General features: G+C 30.1%; 2 protein-coding genes across 2 annotated transcripts in view; both read left to right on the top strand.

The window, feature by feature from the left end:
- LOC113369786 (chromatin-remodeling complex ATPase chain Iswi-like) overlaps positions 1-23,711 on the top strand; it is an 85,771-nt gene that overhangs the window by 6,319 nt on the left and 55,741 nt on the right.
- On the top strand, positions 3,852-5,503 carry LOC113369790 (exosome complex component RRP43-like). Its single transcript, XM_026610361.1, has 6 exons — positions 3,852-3,897; positions 3,981-4,025; positions 4,090-4,264; positions 4,594-4,888; positions 4,968-5,088; positions 5,207-5,503. The coding sequence occupies exons 1-6, from the start codon at positions 3,869-3,871 to the stop codon at positions 5,424-5,426; spliced, it is 885 nt and encodes a 294-aa protein (XP_026466146.1). The 5' UTR covers positions 3,852-3,868; the 3' UTR covers positions 5,427-5,503.

Raw genomic sequence — 23,711 nt, forward strand, 5'->3', positions numbered from 1 at the left:
TGTATATATTTTAAGCTAGCTTTATTCTAGCATTAATTAATTAATAAAACAACATTTACTTCATACAATACATTTAATAATTCACACAAATAACACACAAACGCCGAACTGTTCAACACTCAAGTTACCCGCCAGACACCGACTCGCACACAGATACATACTTCTGTTCCGTAAGGGATCAGACCTCTACATATGACACACCATAGAGCACATACACGTCAGGATAGACACTCTTGGCCGTTATATTCAAATGACAGACATACAATATTATAGTTCGGCCAATCCTGACCTCACAGGCTCCCCCGACTGATGAGATCTAATACAACAGTAATCTAAATCTAATATTACAACACAAATCATAAAACCATTACAACATAAATCATAAACCATTACAACATAAATCATATTTCATTCACTTATTGTCTCTACCAACTTTGTCGCCATCACTTATTGTCCTTATACGCCTATTATTTTTATACACTTATTTAATTTTAGTTCTAGCTTATTTCTACGAATCATCTCTAACACCCTACGCAACACTTCAATATTCTCCTCAATTGTTTCTGTGGCCATTAGTAAATCGTTCATGTACACTATAACTTCACAGTTCATCACAAAACAACGAAAAATGTCACTTACATATCTCATAGATACATTCGGGGCTATTACAATACCCAAATGGCATACGGTTGTATTCATATTCTCCTGTGCACACCCCAAGCTAGTGTATTTTCTACTAGTCTCAGCCACCACCACATGAAAGAAAGCGTTCTCCAGATCTAGCTTCGTAAAATACCTCTTAGACTTCGGTGAGTCCAAGCAATCATCTATTCTTGGACTGGGGTAAGGATCGCGCACCACCCGTTTTTCAGTCTCCAAATATTCCTCTCTGACCAGATCTCCTACTGTCGCGACCACTCCATAGCCTGCATTTCAACAAATGCAGTCTCCGGCTCTTCCTGTTTTTCAGTCTCCAAATCTTCTGCTGTCGCTATCGCTCCATAGCCATGCATCTCGAATGCAGTCTCTGTTTCTTCCGGCTTTTCACTCTCCAAATATTCCTTTTCTACCAGATCTCCTGCTGTCGCTATCACTCCATAGTCATGCATTTCGAATGCAGTCTCTGGTTCCTCCGGTTTTTCACTCTCCAGGTCTTCTACTGTCGCTACCACTTCGTAGTCATTTTCATCTGATATATTTATATTTGCTCCGTCTGTGGTAATCTCACATCAATCGCCAATATTTCGTTAACCTCGAAATGTAGTGCTGTCAGGCGCCACCTGCGCCGTACTCCGGACATTTTTGCAGAATCTCTGCTGATGCTCCTTTGAGCCACAGTCGTAGCAACGCCACTCCATCGTTCTTCGGTTTGATGCACCTGGACGCCATATGTCCCACTCCGCCACAATTAAAACACCTCACCGTAGGATATGTGCCTTGTGTTTCCACTCTAGGAAACACTGTTTGGCTGTACCCTCGTAGGCGGCATCATATTGCATCCGCGTTCCTCCGCTGTCAACTCATTCATTACACCTAGCAAGTTGCTAAATCCTTAAATTGGCTCATCTTGGCTTGAGCCTGGAGTGGCGGGTTGTCGAAGCCGTCTATCATATAAGCCAGTAGATCGGACTCCATAAACCCAACCTATTCCCTAGCGCCATCTTCTCCTGAAAGTATGCGCTAAACGGTTCCTGTTTTCGCCACCTCCGAGACTCAAAGCGCTTCATTCTAGTCATCCTGTCTTCTCCATTTTTGAAAAACGCTGTTAGCACCCTCTTCAGCTCGTCGTATGAATATGTCGCATACTCTGCCTTGCTGTCATATAATCGCCTCGCCCGCCCCGACAGCTTCGATGTTATCAGCACCGCCATCTTTTTCTTAGGCACCTCGTATGCATCCCGGACGGTCTCAACCCGTTCAAACCACGCCTCGATGCATTGCTCGACGACCCGTCGAATATCGGTATCGTCGCCAACCACTCGCTGCTCGAGATGCTATCGTTTTTATTACTGGTTGTCGCCCTAATAAGATTAATCAAGTCCGTCAACGATAGCACTCTAAGGCTTCGGGCACCAAGCTCTCAGCATCACCACCAGTAGCCATCTCACCAAATCTTATTTTATTTCCGCAATCTCCAGTTTTTAATTACACACATCGCAGCTCCGCGACTCGCCAACGTCAATATTACGCCCTGCTTTTGATATTTTCTCTCCACTCTGTTCTTATTTTGGTTACCCACGTGCTAACCTCACTTTAGCACAACACACAAACACACAAAACTTACAAAACTTACAAATAACACCCGCACTTGTACGATAGCGAAGCACACCTTGCTTTCTATCGCACCCCGTAATTATAATCCGCCTGATTAATAACACGGGCACTCCAAAAAAAGATTACTGAAATCGCCTATTTCAATAATCCACACCATAATGTTCTCTAATAAAATTCTCCACGTTTTGATCCAATCCCACTTCTGAGCTTTAAGCTAGCTTTATTCTAGCATTAATTAATTAATAAAACACCTTTTACTTCATACAATACATTTAATAATTCACCAAATTAACACAACGCCGAACTGTTCAACACTCAAGTTACCGCCAGACACCGACTCGCACACAGATACATACTTCTTTCCGTAAGGGATCAGACACTCTACATATGACACACCATAGAGCACATACACGTCAGGATAGACACTCTTTGGCCGTTTATTCAAATGACATACATACAATATTATATATATATATATATATATACAATATATAGAATAGAAATACAATATTACAATAGAAATTAATTATTAAGTGCGAATATTGTTGAAAATAAACGTATTCAAAAAAAAATATAATAAACATATACTGTTAACCGACAATATATAAATATATTAGTTAAAATGAGTAAAATCAAAAATGCAATAATCTGCTATTATGATTTATCTCTTAAAACATTACTAAAGACAATTTACAAAATTCAAATAGTGTTAATAAGTTATGTATCTTTAGCTAAAAGGGCTAAAGGCTAGAAATATTATATCAAGAATATTTAGTGCTTAATTTTGATTTAACGAAAAATATTGTTATATACACGTATATCTTTGTTAAATATAAACTATATTCTTTTAGAAATAGTCTATAACTGACAATACATAATAGCATTACGTAGCCAGCTTTAAGAAATATTGACAAAATCGAATCAAATCAAACTGAATAAACAAAAGATTTCATAAAGAATATTAAATAAAAATTGTTAATGTTACTAATGAGTAGCAGTTTGCCTTAAGACAAGTTGTATAAACTTTTAAGTCGATTATTCATTATAGTCGAGATATAAATCTTAAAATCATGACAAATTATGAAAGTCATTATTTTTAATCTTTTATTTTGATAACAAGTTTTGGGCTTTTCACTAAGGATTGATACTCTTCTTTTATCTATGGATTGATAGTTGCAATTTCAAATTGATATTTCTCAAACAAACATTTATGTGTATAAATATATGTAGCTAAATTCACTAATTTAATTTAATTTATTTGACTCACTTTGTATTCTAAAATAATTTATTCTAAAAAGTATTCTATAAAAATATTTAAGTATTTAGGTATGGGCGACTTAAAATATTAAGCACAAATTTCGGCAATGTTAAAAAATCCTGGAATAATTTAAATAGTAATATTTTAAACTCTATAATAAACTAATATATGTGCTAATAATATTTGCACAAAAGCTCTTTTGCTGACAGGAGTCTCCGTTGAAGTGTAACCCTAGCAATTCTATTATTTGTACCTGACAACTGCTGAAAAATGAATTTGGTCTGATGAAACCTGCAAACCTGCAATTTTGACAGATGATTTCTTGATGCTTTCCTCATGCTTTTGAATTTTAAACCGGTGTTTAGGTTAACAAGTCACTTTGGTTATATACAAAAATTTTATACTTCTGATGTAATTTATTTAAAAAATTCCTTGTATTTTAATATAGGTACCTTACCAATTCCAATACTACTGAAATGGCAGAACAATATAAGTAAATTAACTCGATTTTTATAATATATTTTTAAATGATTTATATTTGCAATTTTTTTTAATAGGAAACTGCAGCCTTTAAAGTATTATAAAGATTATTTAATACATAATATAAGACCCGATGGAAGAGAATTGTTAAAATATAGACCTGTTGTTATAAATGTCAACTCGATTCAAACAGCTGATGGTTCAGCAATTGCAAAGTTTGGAGGAACTACTGTTGTATGCGGAATAAAAGCTGTTAGTGTTGAAATAATATTATTATCTTGCTAAACTAATAACTAGCACAGCATATAATTCAATTATTTCTTAAAATGCATAATTTAGGTTTTGTTTATTCAGTTTGGTTTGATTCAGTTTTGTCAATATTTCTTAAAGCTGGCTACGTAATGCTATTATGTATTGTGAGTTATAAATTCACTCAAAATTTCACAAAATCTGATTTTTGCTGCAATATAGAAAGATGACAATCTTGAAAGAAAGCATGAAATATGACTATAAGCAAATAATTATATATATATATATATATATATATATATAAATGTAAAACATAATTCAAAATTTATCAGGAATTATGCACCCCAAAAGCTGAAGGTGCAAATAAAGGTTTTTTAGTTCCAAACATTACTTTGCCTGCATTATGTTCCTCCAAGTTTCGACCTGGTCCCCCTTGTGATGAAGCGCAAGTGGCTAGTCAAATTGTATGTAATATATTAGAAAATTCTGAATATGTAAATCTTGAACAACTTTGTATAGCCTATGATAAACTTGCTTGGGTACTATATTGTGATATGATATGTCTGAATTATGATGGATGTTTGATAGATGTTTGTGTTGCTGCACTTAGTGCTGCTTTAAGAACAGGTTAGCCAAAAGCAATAATTAATGAATAATTTAATGTCATGCAGCTCAAAAATTATTTTAGTTTGTTTATATATTTTAGTTCAGTTGCCAACTGTAGAATATGATGTTGATACTGAATCCACTGTTGTATATGAAGATAAGAAGAAACCATTGTCACTCGGAATAATGCCTGCTGCTCACACATTTTCAGTATTTGATGAGTATGCATTACATGCAAATATATTTCTTGTTAATCTTGCCCAGATATTATGGCACTAAGAGATATTGGAAAAAAATGAGTAGAATATTACAATATTAAAGATTTAATATTCTTTACAGTAAATGGTTATTGGCAGACCCCACTGAAGAAGAAGAATCATTGAGTACAGCTATGTTGACCATTGTGACTACAGGAGAAATGATATCTTTAATGCACAAGCCAGGTGGCACTCCTATAAATCAAGAACTTGTATCAATATGTACATCGGAATCTAAAAAACGGGCAGTCTTTATTAACAAAGCATCTGAAAAGGCTTTGCAATCTGTTAATTTACTCTAATGTATTTATATTTGTTGATTAAACATAAAGCTAATAAAAAATAATTTAAAGGATAAACATTTAAAAAATACCACTTACAAAACATCATTTTAATATTTGTTGAGAATTATGTATAACAATAATTTATATTTGTTGTATATTACATGTGTCCACACTTAATTATTTTTTACAATTATATCTACAACCTTATAAATATATAACTTACAAAAATTAATACTTCTATATCTTTAAATATTGGCATAATTATTATATATATATAATATATATATATATATATATATATATATATATATATATATAAATATATATAGTCTGCTTGATAGTGTTTGCATACATACACATATTTGTGTGTAAATTATATATATATATACATATATATATATATATACATATATATATATATATATATATATATATATATATATATATATATATATATATATATGTAAAGCTTTGAACAAAGATTCCAAGCAAAGTGCAAATAAAGAAATGGTCTTTTAAAAAACTTTTGTTTTTTTTAATTGTGGATTCTTTGTTCGAAGCTCTACAAAATATTTACAAATTCTATATATATATATATATATATATATATATATATATATACGTAGGTTTGTGTTTGTGTGTGAGCGTGTGTGTGAGTGTGTGTATGTATTTATTATATGTATGATATAACAAACGCCTATATACACACATATGCATACATGTGTATGTACATATGGTAAGAAAACAAAAAGAAAATATAAATTAATTAAATACGTTATTTACATTAAGTAGCTTCATCATTATAGATCACAGAAAAGATCTAAAGATACTTATACTATATTTCATAACAAAGTTGAACATTTTGTTTCTGATTCAAAAGTATTATGAATAATATTGCTGCAGTTAATTAAAAATTGCTTTTACTAGTGAATTAAATTTTCAATTGTATGAATTTTCATAGAAAGATGAAATTTTAATCATGTGTTCTCCAACTTAGTGGTAGCGAAATCTCAATTATTTTTGTTATTCTTTAAGACTTGTATATGAACCTAAGGCAAAACTTATAATTGCTAACTTAAGAATTTTAGGAATAGGGCAGAAAATATTTATATATATATATATATATATATATATATACATATATACATATATATACATACATACATATATATATATATATATATATATATATATATATATATATACATATATATATATATATATATATATATATATATATATATATATATATATATAATACTGTGCAATGCCCTATAAACATTATTTCACTTATCTTCATTTATAAAAAGTGAGCATAATATTGTAGCTTTTAAGAAAAAAAAGTATTTCAAAACATTTTTTCATAGAATATGGCATTTCAATTAGATTTTGTTTTCAAATACATTTCTTGTTTTCTGATATGGATGCTTTTTAATAAAACTTGCATTTCATTCAAATATGATCTTATAGGCACCATTACTATCAATGATGTGTTTAAGGCTGTCACTACAAATCTAAGAATTCGCAAAACATGTCTCGTTCAAGTCATTAAGTAATTATCAAAAAAAAAAATTAATTATTTACTCATTTAGCAGCTAATAAAACTTAATTACAAATTACAATGCCATCATTCAATACCAATTGAATTTGTGATAATATATAATAAATATAATATTATGCCAGATTAAACAATCTATTTGTGATTATAGTTTGGTTAAATTAAATACTAATATGTGACTAAATCTATGTAAAAAATAACCTTATTACATATGTGAAAAAATATTAAAATTTACAAAAAATTACAGTAAAGTAAAGCTATTAATTAAATCTACGAGTATCACAAAAACAAGTAAAAATCCTACTTTGTCAAAATATATTACAAATGATTAATGCCGATGAAAATTGACCATAAAAAATTGTATTCATGTACAATATTATTGGTGATATTAATTTGGAATCAATTATTAATGATATATTAATTGTTTTTAAAATATGTTACATTCTGGTCAATTTACCATTTTTTTTATTTTTAAGAGAGTAAAAACAATTTTGAATTCAAAAAATATTAATATGAAACAAATTACTATTAAATTATTATTATTAAATTAATTTTGTTATTTGTATTTTCTTGAGACTTTATAAGTTTCACGCAAAACTAGATTTTAGAAAATATGCAAAGTATCAACCAGTGTTCTCAAAATAATCATCAAAAGTAATTAACATTGGCACAAAATTTAAAATAGATTTCTCAGGCTATTCCCATAAATAAATATTATTGACATACTTTGTAGAAAAGACATAAAGAAAAGAATTCCAATAAAAATTATTCTGCATCCCTGTTTTGATAAATTTTATAAAAGAACTTCTGCTTTGTATTTTTATGAATAGGCTCATACTATTTGAAAATATAAATCAGAAAAACACTTTCATTCTTTGGTATTTACTGTGAGGCCAATTTAGAGTTTCTTATACATATCTGTACCAGAACGAATATGAATGCACATCATATTTACAAACACATACTATTTTTTTTGGCACTGTTACTTATACAAAGAACTTGTGAATTTTTCTGTGGCAGCAACCTTTTAATATACACTGAATATCAGCAGTGGAAAGTTGTACTATAGAACATACAACCAAAATTTTGAATTTAACTTTATAAAAGAATTAAAAAAAGAATCAACGGTATATTGTTATCATTATCTGTACTTAAATGCATTTCAAAACGTTTTATATGATGATTGTTTTTAAAGCTTAGATGTTCGTAGTTAAATGAACCAAGACCAAAATTATTAAACGTTTCTATATGTAGAATTTTGTACATTAAAGAGTAAGGTGAAAGATTTCTAATTAATATTTTATATCTGTACAAGAAAAGAAAAAAAATCATACTTTTGAATATCCTTCTAAAATATTTAAATTTAGCCAGTGAACTGGCTAGCATGGCTTTAGCCATGAATTTGTAGTATTCTATATATGCAAAGAGCACTAAAATAGACTTTTAAAATAGAATAATATTTTATAATAACTTGATCAATTAGACCAATAATTATAAATATTCAAAGAAATTAAAAACTGAAAGTAATTATAAAGATGACACTAGTAAGAAGTAAAATAAAAAGTTTAAAGTATTATTTGTATGACTTAATTTTTATAATATATTGGTTATATGTATATATCATTTCTATATGATCAAACATTTTAAATATTATAGATCACAAAATGTTTAACGTTTAATAGTTAAATTTCATTTTAGGCTTAGATGCTCATATGCACATATATTAAAACTGCTATTAATGTTATAATTCATATCTTCTATATTAATTTATGCTCAATTATAGGCAATAAAATTAATAAATTATTCTATGAAAGAATCCTATTATGTATCACAATGCCAATATAAAACAGCCAAATAGTTGTAATGGTAGAAATAATTCGACAAGATTTTATATATAAAAAAAAGAAATTAAAAACAGCATACGATAATGGCTTATAATCTGATTTCATCTCAATGTATTGCTTAACAGATAATAATGCTCAATTGAATATTATTGACGTTTTAAGAGTTAGTGGTTTGCCGTTGTTATGATTTATTATAATTATAGAGAACTTATAAACATTAAGGACAGTCTTAACAAAGCATTTCATACAGATTTAGATTTTACTACAGATACCTGCTATCATTAACTACTATCGTTAGTGTGTGATCTGCGCCTGTGCTTAGAATCAAACAACATTGAAGAAGATTGATTTAAGGTTCCTTTGGGTTGCTGATCCTTAGTAACTTGAACTTCTGCCAATTGTTGTGGAGTGAGCGCTAAAATCGTGCCGCCTGATGTCATTGTTGCTACTGGGGTGGCATGAGACACACTAGCTGTAAGTAAAAATGTTACCATTAGTTCCTCACGACTGGAAATTATTTTCTGTCCATAGAGCAGAACACACAAGTTTAGGATGTGTAAACAAAATTTAACTAGTGGTATATTGGATCGTGCTTTAAGGCAAATTGCTGGAACCTCCCGTATCAAAAATTAACTTTTAAACAATTTGATTTTTGAGAAATTTAAATTTTTGAAAAAATTGACTTTTGGAATCGTTCAAGTATTACGTAAGCAGATTTATTACAATTATTTACCCCCCCCCCCAACCCCCTTGTCAGCAAAAGTAAGCAAAGCTCTTACCCCCTACCACCATGCTTACGTAAACATTGTGCAATTAATGTAAAAAAATAAAACTACTACCTATGACGTTATCATCATCCAGACTACCCTGCCCCCCATGTCAACCCAAATAAGAAAATCAACAATCCCCCCCCCCCTATAGTGCTTACGTAATACTTGAACGGCCCCTTTTTGGAAAACAAACTTTTGGAAAAAATGTTTTTTTTTCTTTTGAAATATTTTAGAAATTTAGAACAATCGCATTAATTTAGCTGCATAGAAACTAAATAACAAAGCGCGTAAGCGCCGCGTCGCTGTCTAACGGACAAACCATGTTAGGGAACCCATAAAAATTTAAACAAAATTGATACACATTATTAAAATCTCCATAAAATATCTGATAATTTGATATGCATATGTGTAATGATCATTTTTGACTGCCAAATGGTTTTTTTTTTCTACTTTTTTTACTAGATCTCCGAAACTGCTAGACCTGACTTCTCAGAAATTTATTCAGTTCTTCATCTTGTCAATACAAGTAAAATGTTTTTTCAATTATTAAAATCGGACGCTCCATTCTCTTAAAAACTAAGTACCGTTTTTGGCACTTTTTGCCCCGTATCTTCGGAACGGCTAGACCTGCCTTTGTCAAAAACTAATCATCACGTCTCCTTATCGATATGAACCGAATAAATTTTTTAATTATTTAAATCGGTTTATCGGTGTTCCCGAAATCATGGACAAAAATTTGTATCCGCACACACACACACATACAAACATACACACAAAGAATGGAAAGAGAAAAGACAAATGGGCTCTTTAAATTCGCTCATTTAAAAGATGAGTATAAAATCAGTGTAAGAAAGATTACATTCTAGATCCTCCCCCCGTCCATTTTTTCTAATGTATGCCACAATGTTCAGAAACCTTTCAAACGTAAAGATATATAAAAAATTCATTTTCGATTTTTTTGCGATTACTATAATTTACCCTACGGGAAGTTAATAACTGTTTTGTCTACTTTAGATATATTTTTACTATAATACACTTATATAGTGTTGTTTCTGTATAAAAGTTATGTTTATATTTACTGCATGCTGTATGAATGCATACATACACTATACGTAACTTGCTGCAGTGGCTGAGAGCAGACATACGAGCGGAACGGTAAAAAGGCTTTGGTGGCTGAAAGTGGACAAACGACCGCAAAGATTTAATGGTAATTGATACTCATGGTTAGGTTGCTGCTAAAGATATTTTCATCTAATAGTTCAATATTCAACAGAAATATTTAATGTTGAAATAATTTGATAATCGACTCTAGAAAAACCATGTTATACCACAGATAACTTAAAACCTGCATTATTTTATAAACAATATTACCTGTATTTGGAACAGACATCTTGATAATCGCTCCCGTCAACTGGCATTTTCCGGTTGCGTTTCTAGTGAGTTGGGGCTTAGCTGCAGTGCTTTGCAAGGGTGCTGAAGGTCTCCGTAAAGCCTCCAACAACTGCAAGGGAGGTCCTGAGGTTTGGTTGAAAGATACAATACCTGAAGGAACACCTCGCATTGATTGAGTATTCAGCCCTTTAACACCTGAAGCTACTAGTTGAGCTACAATTAAAGTAATTATAAAGGTTTTTTGTACTATAAAAATAGATATAGGCAACTTCATATAAACAAAAGCTGTGCATCACTTTGCTTACCCAAAGACATCGGCAGTTGAGTGGTTCCACCCCCCGTCGTATTTAATAGCACTGTTTGTCCAGTAGCGAATGGAGTGGCAACACTAGTGGCGCTTGCCGTGCCCGCAACAGCATTTGTTTGTGTTAATTGTGGCAGTATTGCGCCAGCAGCACCAGACACACCTATTCGCTGCGCAAATTGCTGACGGCCCGCCAAATTGAGATTAGCTGCATGTATGGTTGACGGTGTTCTGAATTGAGTAGCACCAGGCGAAACTTTTTTCGATGGCGAGGCGTTAGCAATCATACGCTCCAGTATTGTGGATGCAGGAGGTGTTTGTGATTGTTGCGCGGCTGGTGATGTGTCGCTAGGTGAGAGTACGGTAGCTTGAAAGCCAGCTATAAATAAAAATAAAAAATAATTTACCGATATGTCACAATATTATTAAGGGGCACAACTAGTGTGAAATTTTCAAAAAATCAAATTTTCAATTTTTCCATATTTCGATACAATACCTTTAAAAATAACATACTACAATTTTAAATTGATATCTTAAATAATTTTTGAGTTGCAGCCATTTAAAGAGTATATATATATATATATAGTATATAGTATAACGATCATTTTATCTTTAAACGCATTTTTCTCGAATCGGCAAATTCCGAATTTGCTGCAGCGATTACTCAAAAACAAATGATCCGATCACTATCAAAATTTTTTTACATGTTCTATATATAGTTCTCCGTAAAATGAACTATCGATTTTTTGATCGGTTCAAAAATCGAGTTTTGGCAGTCCAAAAATTACCAAAATTTTGGGTAAATTTCGACTTTTTTTTAAAAAGCCGCCATTTTGTCAATTTTTTATTTTAATTATAGTAGTTCATTTTACAGACAATATTATCTAATTTAATGAGATTTTTTTATTAATTTCATCCACGTAGAAGCAAAAATATTTAATTTTTTTCTTCAAAAATTTTACTATGTATTCTTAAATCATGTGTAAATATATTCTTAAAATTTTGATTTTGATTTGAAAGTATTTTTTTTTTAATATAAATTCCCAAAAATCACCTTTTTTTATGCGGTCACACTAGTCGTGCCCCTTAACCTACAGCTCAAACACGCGCAATAAACAATAGTGCCGTTTCTTTGTTAAAACTAAAACATTTATTTTTAAATTCTTGAGGCAACAGAAATTACAAATTTTAGATACGCTTGAAACATATCAAAACAATCAAGGCAAGTTACAAAAAATGCTCAATGAATTAATATAAACGCATTATTTTGTTTCAAATACTCTGTTCTATCAAAAGCGATAATTTATATATTAAAGAAATAAAAAAAATATTTTCAAACATTCTACTTTTTAAAAGTTATGAAAGTGAAGTGAATATATATTTAAACTTAAAATATGCTTTCAACTTTTGATATAGGTTGAATAATGCATTGTAATCATGATGGAAATTTGGTACGACAGCTAAACAATATAAAAAATGTATAGTTTATAAACTTACCTGGCAAAGAGAACGACGGTGATAATGTACTATCAGTTACATCAGCAACGACAACATTACCAGCAGGCGAAACGCAAACCCTTCTTTGAGGAAAAACTGCCGTTCTGGTTTTACCAGTAGCATTTCCCGCAAGTTGCTGATGTTGTTGAAGGTGTTGATGATGTGTGTTTGTCATAGCAGCAGGCGCGCTGTTTAATAGGCTAATAATGGCAGCATCATTTCCACTAGAAGTACTTCCGCTGGTAGAAGCATTCACAAAACTACTTCCGGTTGCAGGTGATTTGTGAGAAGAGGCTGCAGCAACCGCCGCCGCCGCCGCTGCAGCAGCTGATTTAATAAGAAAGAGTTTTAGAACATATAAATATTTAATTTATTCGGTTAAATCATTGTGACGAAAAATTTGTTATCAGTATTTAGCTCATTTTTAACTTCCCGTAGGATAGTTATAGTAATGGGCCGAAAATCAAAAATGAAAATTTTCTGGAAAAAAAAGGTTTCTGAACATTTTGGCATACCTCGGAAAAATGAATGTGTGTGTGTGTTTTGTGTGTCTGCATTTTTTTGTTCACTTTTTCGGGCGCGCAGATCAACCGATTTGAATGGTTCAAAAAACATTCTATTTTTATTGATAGAAAGATGTGCTGATTAGTTTTTAACAAAAGCAGGTCCAGCCGTTACGGAGATACGAAGAAAAGAGTGCAGAAAATACAAATCGAGTTTTTGAGAGAACGGAGTATCCAATTTGAATGAAAATGATTGAATTAGTAATGATTGGGAGAAGAGGTGATTAGTTTTTGGCAAAGGCAGGGCCAGCCATTCCGAAGATGCAGAGCTAAATGTGCAAAAAATTACAGTTTTTGAGAGAACTAAGCGTCCGATTTGAATTATTTAAAAAACTTTTTGCTTGTTTTAACAAAATAATTGCTTTTGGAAGAAAAATTTATAAAAAAGTTTATATAAATGTTATAAATATTAGACAGTGTCATAATATTTACATTGATTTGAATACATTTAATATTCCTCGAACATTTCGTTACGGCACGGGAAGTACCATCAATTTGTCTTAAGATTACAAGTCAGAGAAAAATAAAACTAGTTGAAAACTTTACGAAAGACGAACAAGGTGGATATGATGTCCCAACAATAATAATTTTACTATGCACAAATGTTTTTACGGCTTTGGTAATGTAATAAAATGGTAAAGAATTAAAAATCACCAAAAATGATTCGAAGAAAATATAATAATGAAAGTATATAATTATTCAAAAATTATGCATTACTTTACAAAGTGCAAATAAATATAGATTTATTATAGTAAGTAAAAGATAAGATAACTTTTAGGGGAAAAAAATTATATTATTTTATCATGAATAAATAATATGAATTAAATTATACTGTCAAAATAGAAAATATTAAAAATAACTAGGTAATAGCAATAAAATTTAAATATAATTTACCGGCTGTTTCTTGTTGATATTGCTCTGCCCAGTTTCTAACATTGTTTTTGATGGCGCTAATGGCTGCGGAGGCTGGTGTGGCATTCTGACCAGTAGTCAACGGTGATTTTCGAATCTCATTTGCGGCTGCAGCCGCAGCAGCTGTTGCGGCCGCAACTTGTTGCTGCATCGCTGCTTTTTGCCGCTGAAAATTATGCTGAAAGAAAAAATAGAAAATATATATATTCCTTCAATATCGACGTAAAAAAATCTATTTATTTAAAACTTAATACACTAAAAGTTATAAACTTGTTCAAAATAAAGTGATATATTATAAGTTATTTAAATCTTAATAGCATAATGCTTAATGCATCAATTCGATTAAATAGAGTATCAAAACTAGTACCATAATGTGCATTGTCAAAATATATAATTTTTACTTAAATCCTTTAAGTTTACAACTATTTGATTAATTTAATTAATTTGATTAATATAATTATAATAATGGTATATACAATATTTGAAGTCAAAAGTCCCTACTACATCATTCAGCTGGGTCTAATTGTAAGTTTTGAATGAATAACATATTATTTATCTAATCTTTATGTTACCCTCTCAAAATAAGCACTTTATTCATAAATTTATAAACAAACATAAAAATTTGAGAATACTTTTTGATAGATAGATTTGACACTATTTCCAATGTTAGAAAAATATATCCTTCTAGGTATAGTTACCAATTTAACCATATCTGGTTTCAATAAATGAAATTTGTGCTTGAGAACTCCTTCTCTGAAATCTCTAACTTCTGCTATCAAACAGTTGTCTTGTATAAGATGAGGAAATTTTTGAGCAGCCAGCCTTATTAAAATTGGAGCAAATTCATCCCTTTCAAGTATATTTATGAGGTCTGATTCTTGGTAAGGCCACCTCACACTTTCAGCACCTTCCAAACTATCACAGACCTTATAATAAAGAAATTGGTATTATACTAATTATACCAATATTAGATAAATGTAAGCATATATTTATATACCTAGTTAAACTTTAAAACCTAATTAATACATAACATGCTTTTATATAGTTTATAATTAAGAAAAATGTGTTTTATCGTATGTTACGTATATGAAAATAAATTTTTCTGTGAACACACAATATAATAAATTCCAAACATGATTCATAAAAGTTACTTTGTAATAAGAATTGCTTACTGAATAATTATGCACGTGGTTTTTCGGAAACGCTGATATTACAAAGCCTTTTCCACTACCATGTAAAGTGAATATCATTGTTCCTATTTTTTCTTTGGCTACTAGCTGCTGCAATAGATATGAAATGTCCTTTAAATTTACCTGTAATGAATACAAGAGACATTAATATAAATTGTAATATATTGATGAATTATTGTTTTGACAAGCCTATGATTTACTCACATTTATATTTTTAGTGAGACGTTGTTGCATGGCAAGTTCTCTATGCACAACCCTGAGTTTTTCAATTAGCTGATCTCCAGGACGTCGAGGTATAGTTTGAGGCGTTGCCTGATGCTGTTGACCGGCCAGAACACTCTGCCCAGGAACTGGTGCACCACTGGCATCTTGAGCTGGAGGCCTAATGGTAACCTGATTGCGCAATGCCTGACGCAATAAAAAATCATGTTTAAACTTGGATTTTGACACAAATATATAAAGTGATACCACCAACAGCTCATGAGGAAAATTTCAAAATTACAACTGTTAAAATTAATATTACTATATGAATTTTATTAAAATCTTCTTTCGCCATTTTAAGATATCCAAAATATGTACTTATTTTATGATACAGACACCTCATACAATAGAATTAAAAACGGCTATAGAATCTTAAAAGTTTACAAGTTTATGTAAAGAAAATATATAATTAGGATGGTCTTTAATGCGGTTGTTTTCGAATTTCTTTGCCCCATCTCTTGTGCTCTTTGGTAACCCACATTTTTTTGTTTTTTGGTCTGATGTTAACACAAACAAAGCGGATGGTTTTCTAACTTGTGAACAGGCAACGTATAACTGCCCATGTGAAAAACAATGATTTTCTAAATAATCTATTTGAAATGTTTCCCGCAAACACTAAGCGATTGGCCTTGTGACTTGTTATTGTGAACGCAAGGCGAACTGGAAATTGCAATCGTTTGAAGTCAAACAGAAGACCAGTCGGAATCATTGGTATGTCACCAAATCGCCAGCAATTTTTGATTGAATGGTGAAATTCAGTGCGTGTACATCATTATTCTTTGCGGCAAGAATTGCTCGTTGACTTAACCAAGCATAATTCTGATTAATGTCATTAATTCTAACTAATGTCATTACTCTAATTTTCAATTACGGTGCGTGAAATTCCAGCAATTTGCATTAGGGCACGATGCCATGCACCACTAATTTTCTTAGCTATAAACCTTGCGGAGCCCGAGACCTTTCCAACGAATGCAAAATTGTCAAAATCGATTCGTGCGTTCTGGAGTTATTTCGTCAGGAAGGAAAACCCGACTTATTTATATATATATATATATATAGAAGGAAAAGATATATATATATATATATATATTATATATACTTTATAGATTATAAAGTATTCTGAATAAAAAAAATCCTTTTGAAATTTTAACATGCTAAATACAATTAAACAAACAATTTTGTATTTTTAGTAAGAATTAGCATTCCTGTGCATAGCGGAAGTTGAAAGAAAACTATAGACTAAATTTAAATCTAGAAAGAAGATGTAAACCAATTATTTTTTTTTCTACACTTGCAAAAACGTATGTCTTATGTGCACTTTGCATGAAATATGAACATGATGAACACCTTGAAAACTGCTCGAAAAATCATCCTCCGCGATTTTTTTTATTTATGATTGCGCCTATTATTATTTAAATATGCTTTTAGAATATAATTATTTGAGATAGACATTATCTATATACAGACACCTCTCGATTTATTTTAATTGAATTGCCCACGGGGGCCCCAGGTGGACATGCAGTTCCAAAATGCAAATTTAGTCTCACTTTGAGTAGTTAAAGCATGTTAGAACTTGCCAATAATATTTACAATATGTTATATTTAAGAAAATGAAAGTGGTGGTTGTTAATAGCTCATCATAAAAAAATATTCTAGGCACATAGTTATATTTGTGGAGGTTACATATGTATATCTGATATGTGCTTAAGTCTGTATTAGTTGTGTTAATGAACATAATGTTATTATATAATAATTAAAAAATAGTAAAATGATAAAACAAGGTCTTACAGAAAGAGAACTTAAAAATGAATTGAACATTTAGTTGACTCAGACGAAGAATGTTTTCACAAATATCAAAACTTTAGCATAAAAGACATAATTAATAATTATTAACAATTTTTGGTAGCAATATATATATATATATATATATATATATATATATATATATGATTTAGTCTTCTAGGTGTCAAATGAAATTATATTATTTTGACTATATTATATATTCATAAATGTGTTCAAGTTCATAGTTAGTTGTAACAGAGATATTGAATAAAAAAATGTTATCATGACGAAATATGACAAACCCTTCTTTATCATTTCATCAATGATTTCGCCTACTTTTTTAATGTACTTTGCCTACATAGTTGGTGATATATAACATGCATTTATTGTTATAGTAATTAAAGTATTATCTATATTATCTTACTGTAATAAAAAAGTAAATTAGTTACCGGTTGAAAAGTAAATTGTGCACATTTGTTTTGTGTTTCAGTAATATAACTATAACAGCAATTACTAAGTTAAAAACATTTTTGAGCCATATAATACTCTATAAATAAATACTTTCATTTCATTTCATTCAATCTTCCACCAAGCAAAAATAAAATATAAAAAAATATTAGAATACCTGTACCTGCACTAAATATCTAATTGTTAAAAAATGTTGATTGCAGATATCCTCTAATTGCATCCCACAAAAAATGAAACAAAAAAATTAAGTCATTGCAGTAAATTCTCTACACTTACCAAAATGGCACCGTTGAATTCATATTATTTTGATTAACGTTCATTGCAATGGGTTTGTTACCGGAGATATTAGAATATTGTCTATCACTGGAAATCGTACTAGTAGGTACCAACCCTATATAGTTTTTATAAACAACACTATTATTCACCAAGTTGTTACTTTGCACAATTGTATTTGAGATATCACTATTTATTTCACTAGAGTTTGCATTGTTTATTATGAAGTTAGAGTTGCCTGATAGAGAGCTTATCAAACTGGAACTGGCTTTGGCTCCAGGGGAAGTGGTGGGAAGTCCAGAAGAATTATCCAAATTACTTCTTGAATTCAACAGTGTCTGATTTAGAAGTGCATTATCCATTAATTGTTGTGATGGTCTAGGTACTTGTAGATTTGAAGGACTTAAAGCCTTATACTGTGTCCAGGAGAAACAATTCCCATAAGAAATATCAATTTAAATAGAAGATCGTTATATGAGTAAGTTATTTATATATATATATATATATATATATATATATATATATATATATATATATATGAGTATATGACTAAGTTCTTTAAGGGTGATACATCAAATAAAGAAAAAATAAAGATAATAATCTTTAATTCCATACATTTCGACAAACAATTTGATGTCATCATCAGTGGATATTGAACTTGGTATTTTGCATCTAAAAATGTGTACACATCACAAGATTTTGTACTAACCAGTCAATAATCATGAATCTTTTTTGTACATAGGAAGAATAATGAAAATTTTGTTTCACAAAAATGTTGAAAAACTTACATTTTGGCACAGAAACATGTAAAAGCCAATATGATATTGAATATTCAAAAAAAAAATCATGATTATTGCATAATTAGTAGGATTGAAAATAAGTGGTTGATTTATATTATTTAAACAATGTATGAATTGTTAAATTGACATAATTTAATTTGTTCACATAAATGCAAAATAGATTCAAAATGTCTATAATCTAAGTATGAATCTTTTTTTTAAGTAATAGAAAAATCCTATTAAATAACAATCATGAAAAATGCGTTTTGCATTTAAGGACTAGTAAAAAAAATTTATACGTACGGCAATTCTTTTTAATGCATCAGTGTAAGTTACAACTGACTCTTTTCCTGGCTCAATGTGAGTAATTTGTACACATTCCTTTCCTTCATCAGTAACTATTTCTTTAAATTCATCATAAAACCTATTGGCTTGTGCTCTTGTACCTAAATACATTGATTTCATTAGTTAAGAACTTAACAACAGGTATTTTAAAAAATGTGTACCTAGAACAAATTCACAACTTCTATAGTTTTTAATTCCATCCTTCTGATAATACTCTACGGTTAACTCTCCATACAGTTCCAAATTTATCAGCCTTTGAAGTATGCAAAGTTTTATGTTATCTATACAAACTAATCCTTCCTTTTTATAAATATTGAATATGTATTCCTCTATCAATTGACTTTCTTCATGATTAATTTGCTTCAACAAATCTTCATTTTGCATAAAAGATGCATTTTCATCCTTAACATAACGAAATACATCTATATTACTAGGAACAGATAATTCAGGAAGATCTAAAGAAGGGGCAGGCATATAAATCTGTAAAAAAAACTTTATTTGATACAGGCATTCAAGTTCAACTTTAAATCAAATAAAAAGGCAATATATACCTCATTGGTTTGTTTATACTTTTTACAATTTGAGGGACTAGACTTTTGATTGCGTGCAATGGAGGCACACAAGTCTGGCCCATGGTATTGAGTGTATTGTATCAATTTTCGTTTTCGATTTATGCCAACCTGAAAAATAATAACATTTATATATATGTAATTAACCTTTCAGTCAAACATAACCATACTCAATACAGGTCATTTACATATAACATTAGTCAATTATAAGAAATAATGTAGCATCAGTTTATATCAATAGTCATCAAGCATTTCACAAAAAATCTGTATACATAAAAAAATTAATTTTAATAAATTAATTCCTTCTTCTTCTTCTTATTATTATTATTATTATCTAATTATTTCTACTATTGTTATTTTGTTATATTTATTATTATTGGTTACTTATTGTTTTTATTCTACTTTATTGTTTTTCTAGTATTATTTTTATTATTCACAAATTTTATTTATTTTACTTATTATTTTTATTATTTGCTTTTATTTTATATTAAATCATAATAATACGGATATCATTTTAATGTAAATACTATACTTTATTTTGTACTCTATTTTATTTATATTTATCTTATTGTTTATTAATGTTACTAGATGTTATATTATTTAGCAGTTGTAACAAATATTGTAATTAACCAGTTGGTATTGGTATTTTGCCTTGAGGCAAGTTACATGAACTTCCCAATATGTGTAAATAATCGATTTAGACAATAAAAAATAAATTAATTTATGAGTGATTAAAATTATTTTAAGTGGATTACACATAATTGAAAGCGAACGGACATGTTAACTCTAAATATTTTCTAAAAGCAAATTTTGAAAAATCAATAATTTTTACAATTGAACCAGTAAGTATTTTCTAAAAGCAAATTTTGAAAAATCAATAATTTTTACAATTGAACCAGTTTCTTTATTGCTTTTAGTATGTTCATTAAGACCAATTACTCTGTCGTTATACCAAGTAAATCATCTAATTTTAATTTTAATAAACGTCAAAAAAGACTATTCATTTTCTCAAACTTTGATGAATTTTTAACTTCCCGAAGGAGAAGTTTATGTTTTCATCAAAAAATCCGATTCGCTAATTTTATGTTTTCTCGACGTTTCAAGCCATTCTGAATCGAATGAGACCAAATTTGGAAAAAGTATGTGTGTGTGTGTGTATGTGTGTGTGTGTGTGTATGTGAACAGATTTTTTGCCGTAAATCGACGTTTTCTCAAAAATGACTGGACCGATTTTAAAAATTTAAAAGCCATTTGATGTATCTCGATGAGGACTATCGTCTCTGAGTTTTGTGCGGCGATCGGCCGGGCCGTTTCGTTGTAAATTGCAGAAAAGTGAAAAATTTTTCGCCCACGTTTTAGCCCGCAATTCTAAATCGATTCTGAAAATTCAAAAACCATTCGATAGATATTGGTTGGGAATCGTGCTGATTAGTTTTTGGTAAAGATCGGCCGAGCCGTTTTCTTGTAATAACGTTTTTAAAAAAAAAATTTCGACGATTTTTATGATTTTTTTTTTGACGGTAGATACCATAGTTTTCTAGGTCATACTAAAATATTACGGCCCTACGACAACTCGTTTAGCTTTAAAAATTCGTCAAAGTTTGCAAAAATTGGTATAGTTTTTTTGACATTTGTCAAAATTAGACTTTTGATCGACGTTTTCTCAAAAGCGCCTGAACCGATTTCAGAAATTTAAAAGCCATTTGATGTATTTCGGCGAGGACTATCGTTTGTCAGTTTTGTGCGACGATCTGCCAAGCCGTTTCTTTGCAATTTGAAAAAAAGTGTTAAACTTTTCGTCCATATTTAAGCTCATCCTACCGAACCGATTTTAAAAAATCAAAAACTGTTCGAAAGATATTAGTTGGGAATGGTACTGATTAATTTTAGGTGAAAATCTACCGAGCCGTTTTCTTGTAATTAACTATTGAAAAAAAAATTTAAGCCGATTTTCATGGAACTTTTTTTTGGCGATATACATCATGGTCTTATAGAACTTACTGTAATATTACGGCATTACGACAAGTAGTTTAATTTTAAAAATTCGTCAAACTTTACTAAAATTATTATCGTTTTTTGAAGTAGGATTGATGAAGTATATTATTTACACTTTTTTTTGATTAAGTCAATTATTTACACATATCGGGAAGTTCATGTAACTTGCCTCAAGGCTAAATACCAAACCAACTAGTTAAAATTAAACTACTTATCGTAAGGCCGTAATATTTCAGTAAGTTCTATAAGACCAAATATATTGCCAAATAAAGTTCCATAAAAATCGGCTTAATTTATTTTTCAACAGTTAATTACAAGAAAACGGCTCGATAGATTTTCACCTAAAACTAATCAGTATCATTCCCAAATAACATCTTTCGAACAGTTTTTGATTTTTTAATATCGATTCGGTAGTATGAGCTTAAATGTGGACGAAAAGTTTAACACTTTTTTCGAAATTACAAAAAATGGCTCGACCGATTGCTGTACATGACTGAGAAAAGATAATCCACATCAAAATACATCGATTGACTTAAATTTTTAAAATCGGTTGAGGCGTTTTTGAGCAAACATCGATGAAAGTTATAATTTTGACAAACGCCAAAAAAACGACACTAATTTTTGCAAACTTTGACGAATTTTTAAAATTAAACGACTTGCCGTAGGACCGTGATATTTTAGTATGATTTATAAGACTATGATATCTACCGACAAAAAAAAAATTCATGAATATCGTCGAAAAACATTTTTTTAACACTTTATTACAAGAAAACGGCCCGGCCGATCTTTACCACAAACTAATCAGGTCGATTCCCAACCAATGTGTTTCGAACAGTTTTTGAATTTTCAAAATTGATTCAGAATTGCGGGCTAAAACGTGGACGAAAAATTTTTCACTTTTCTGCAATTTACAAAGAAACGGCTCGGTCGATCGTCGCACAAAACTGAGAAACGCTAGTCCTCGGAAACAAATCTGTTCACACATACACACACACATATATACTTTTTCCAAATTTGGTCTTATTCGATTCAGAATGGCTTGAAACGTCGAGAAAACATAAAATTATCAAATCGGATTTTTTGATGAAAACATAAACTTCTCCGCGAAGTTAAAAAAAAAAAATTATATTATTTCTTATTAGGATAAATCAATGACATCAAGTATGTATCAAGTAGTTATGTACCAACCAAAAAAATGATTCTCATTCATCAGTCAGTCTAATTGGTATGAAAGTTTATCATAAATGAAAATATGTAAAGTACCTGTGAAAATTTTCTAGCCTTCCTCTTAATACTTCTTGTGTTAAAGATTTGACTAGTGTGTTGGGCAGTGATAGCTAATTCTCCATGTATTGGGTCTGGATCAAGGCATAATGGTGGGGCTGAAGCTTTAATTATTTCAGCTTCTAATGCAAGTTTTTCCTTTGATGACCATTCACCATTCGATGTCAGAGAGGCTACGTCCACTATAATGCTCTAATATATGCAACAAAAAATTGTGATTAAATAAAAAATATTTCATATTTTTTATATATTTGAAGATAAATTTAAAGATGTATCTAAAGGGCTTCTTAAACTGTGGGTCACATTATTACTAGAAAAGGGTCACAAAGATCTGATACTTTTCAATCATTATAAATAAAATTTTAAAATTAGTATACACACTACATACAAATATAAATACAGAAGTTTACATGCATAGGTATTTTCCTAATGATATCGATACAAAACAATGGATTCGCAATACACTCATTTCAATTGAAATGGAAGAAATTAATTTTTAAACTTAAAAGCACAAGAA

This window comes from Ctenocephalides felis, unplaced genomic scaffold (genome assembly GCF_003426905.1).
Source record: "Ctenocephalides felis isolate EL2017-DRISC unplaced genomic scaffold, ASM342690v1 CF-g0.4_SCAFFOLD_01492, whole genome shotgun sequence".
Lineage (NCBI taxonomy): Eukaryota > Metazoa > Arthropoda > Insecta > Siphonaptera > Pulicidae > Ctenocephalides > Ctenocephalides felis.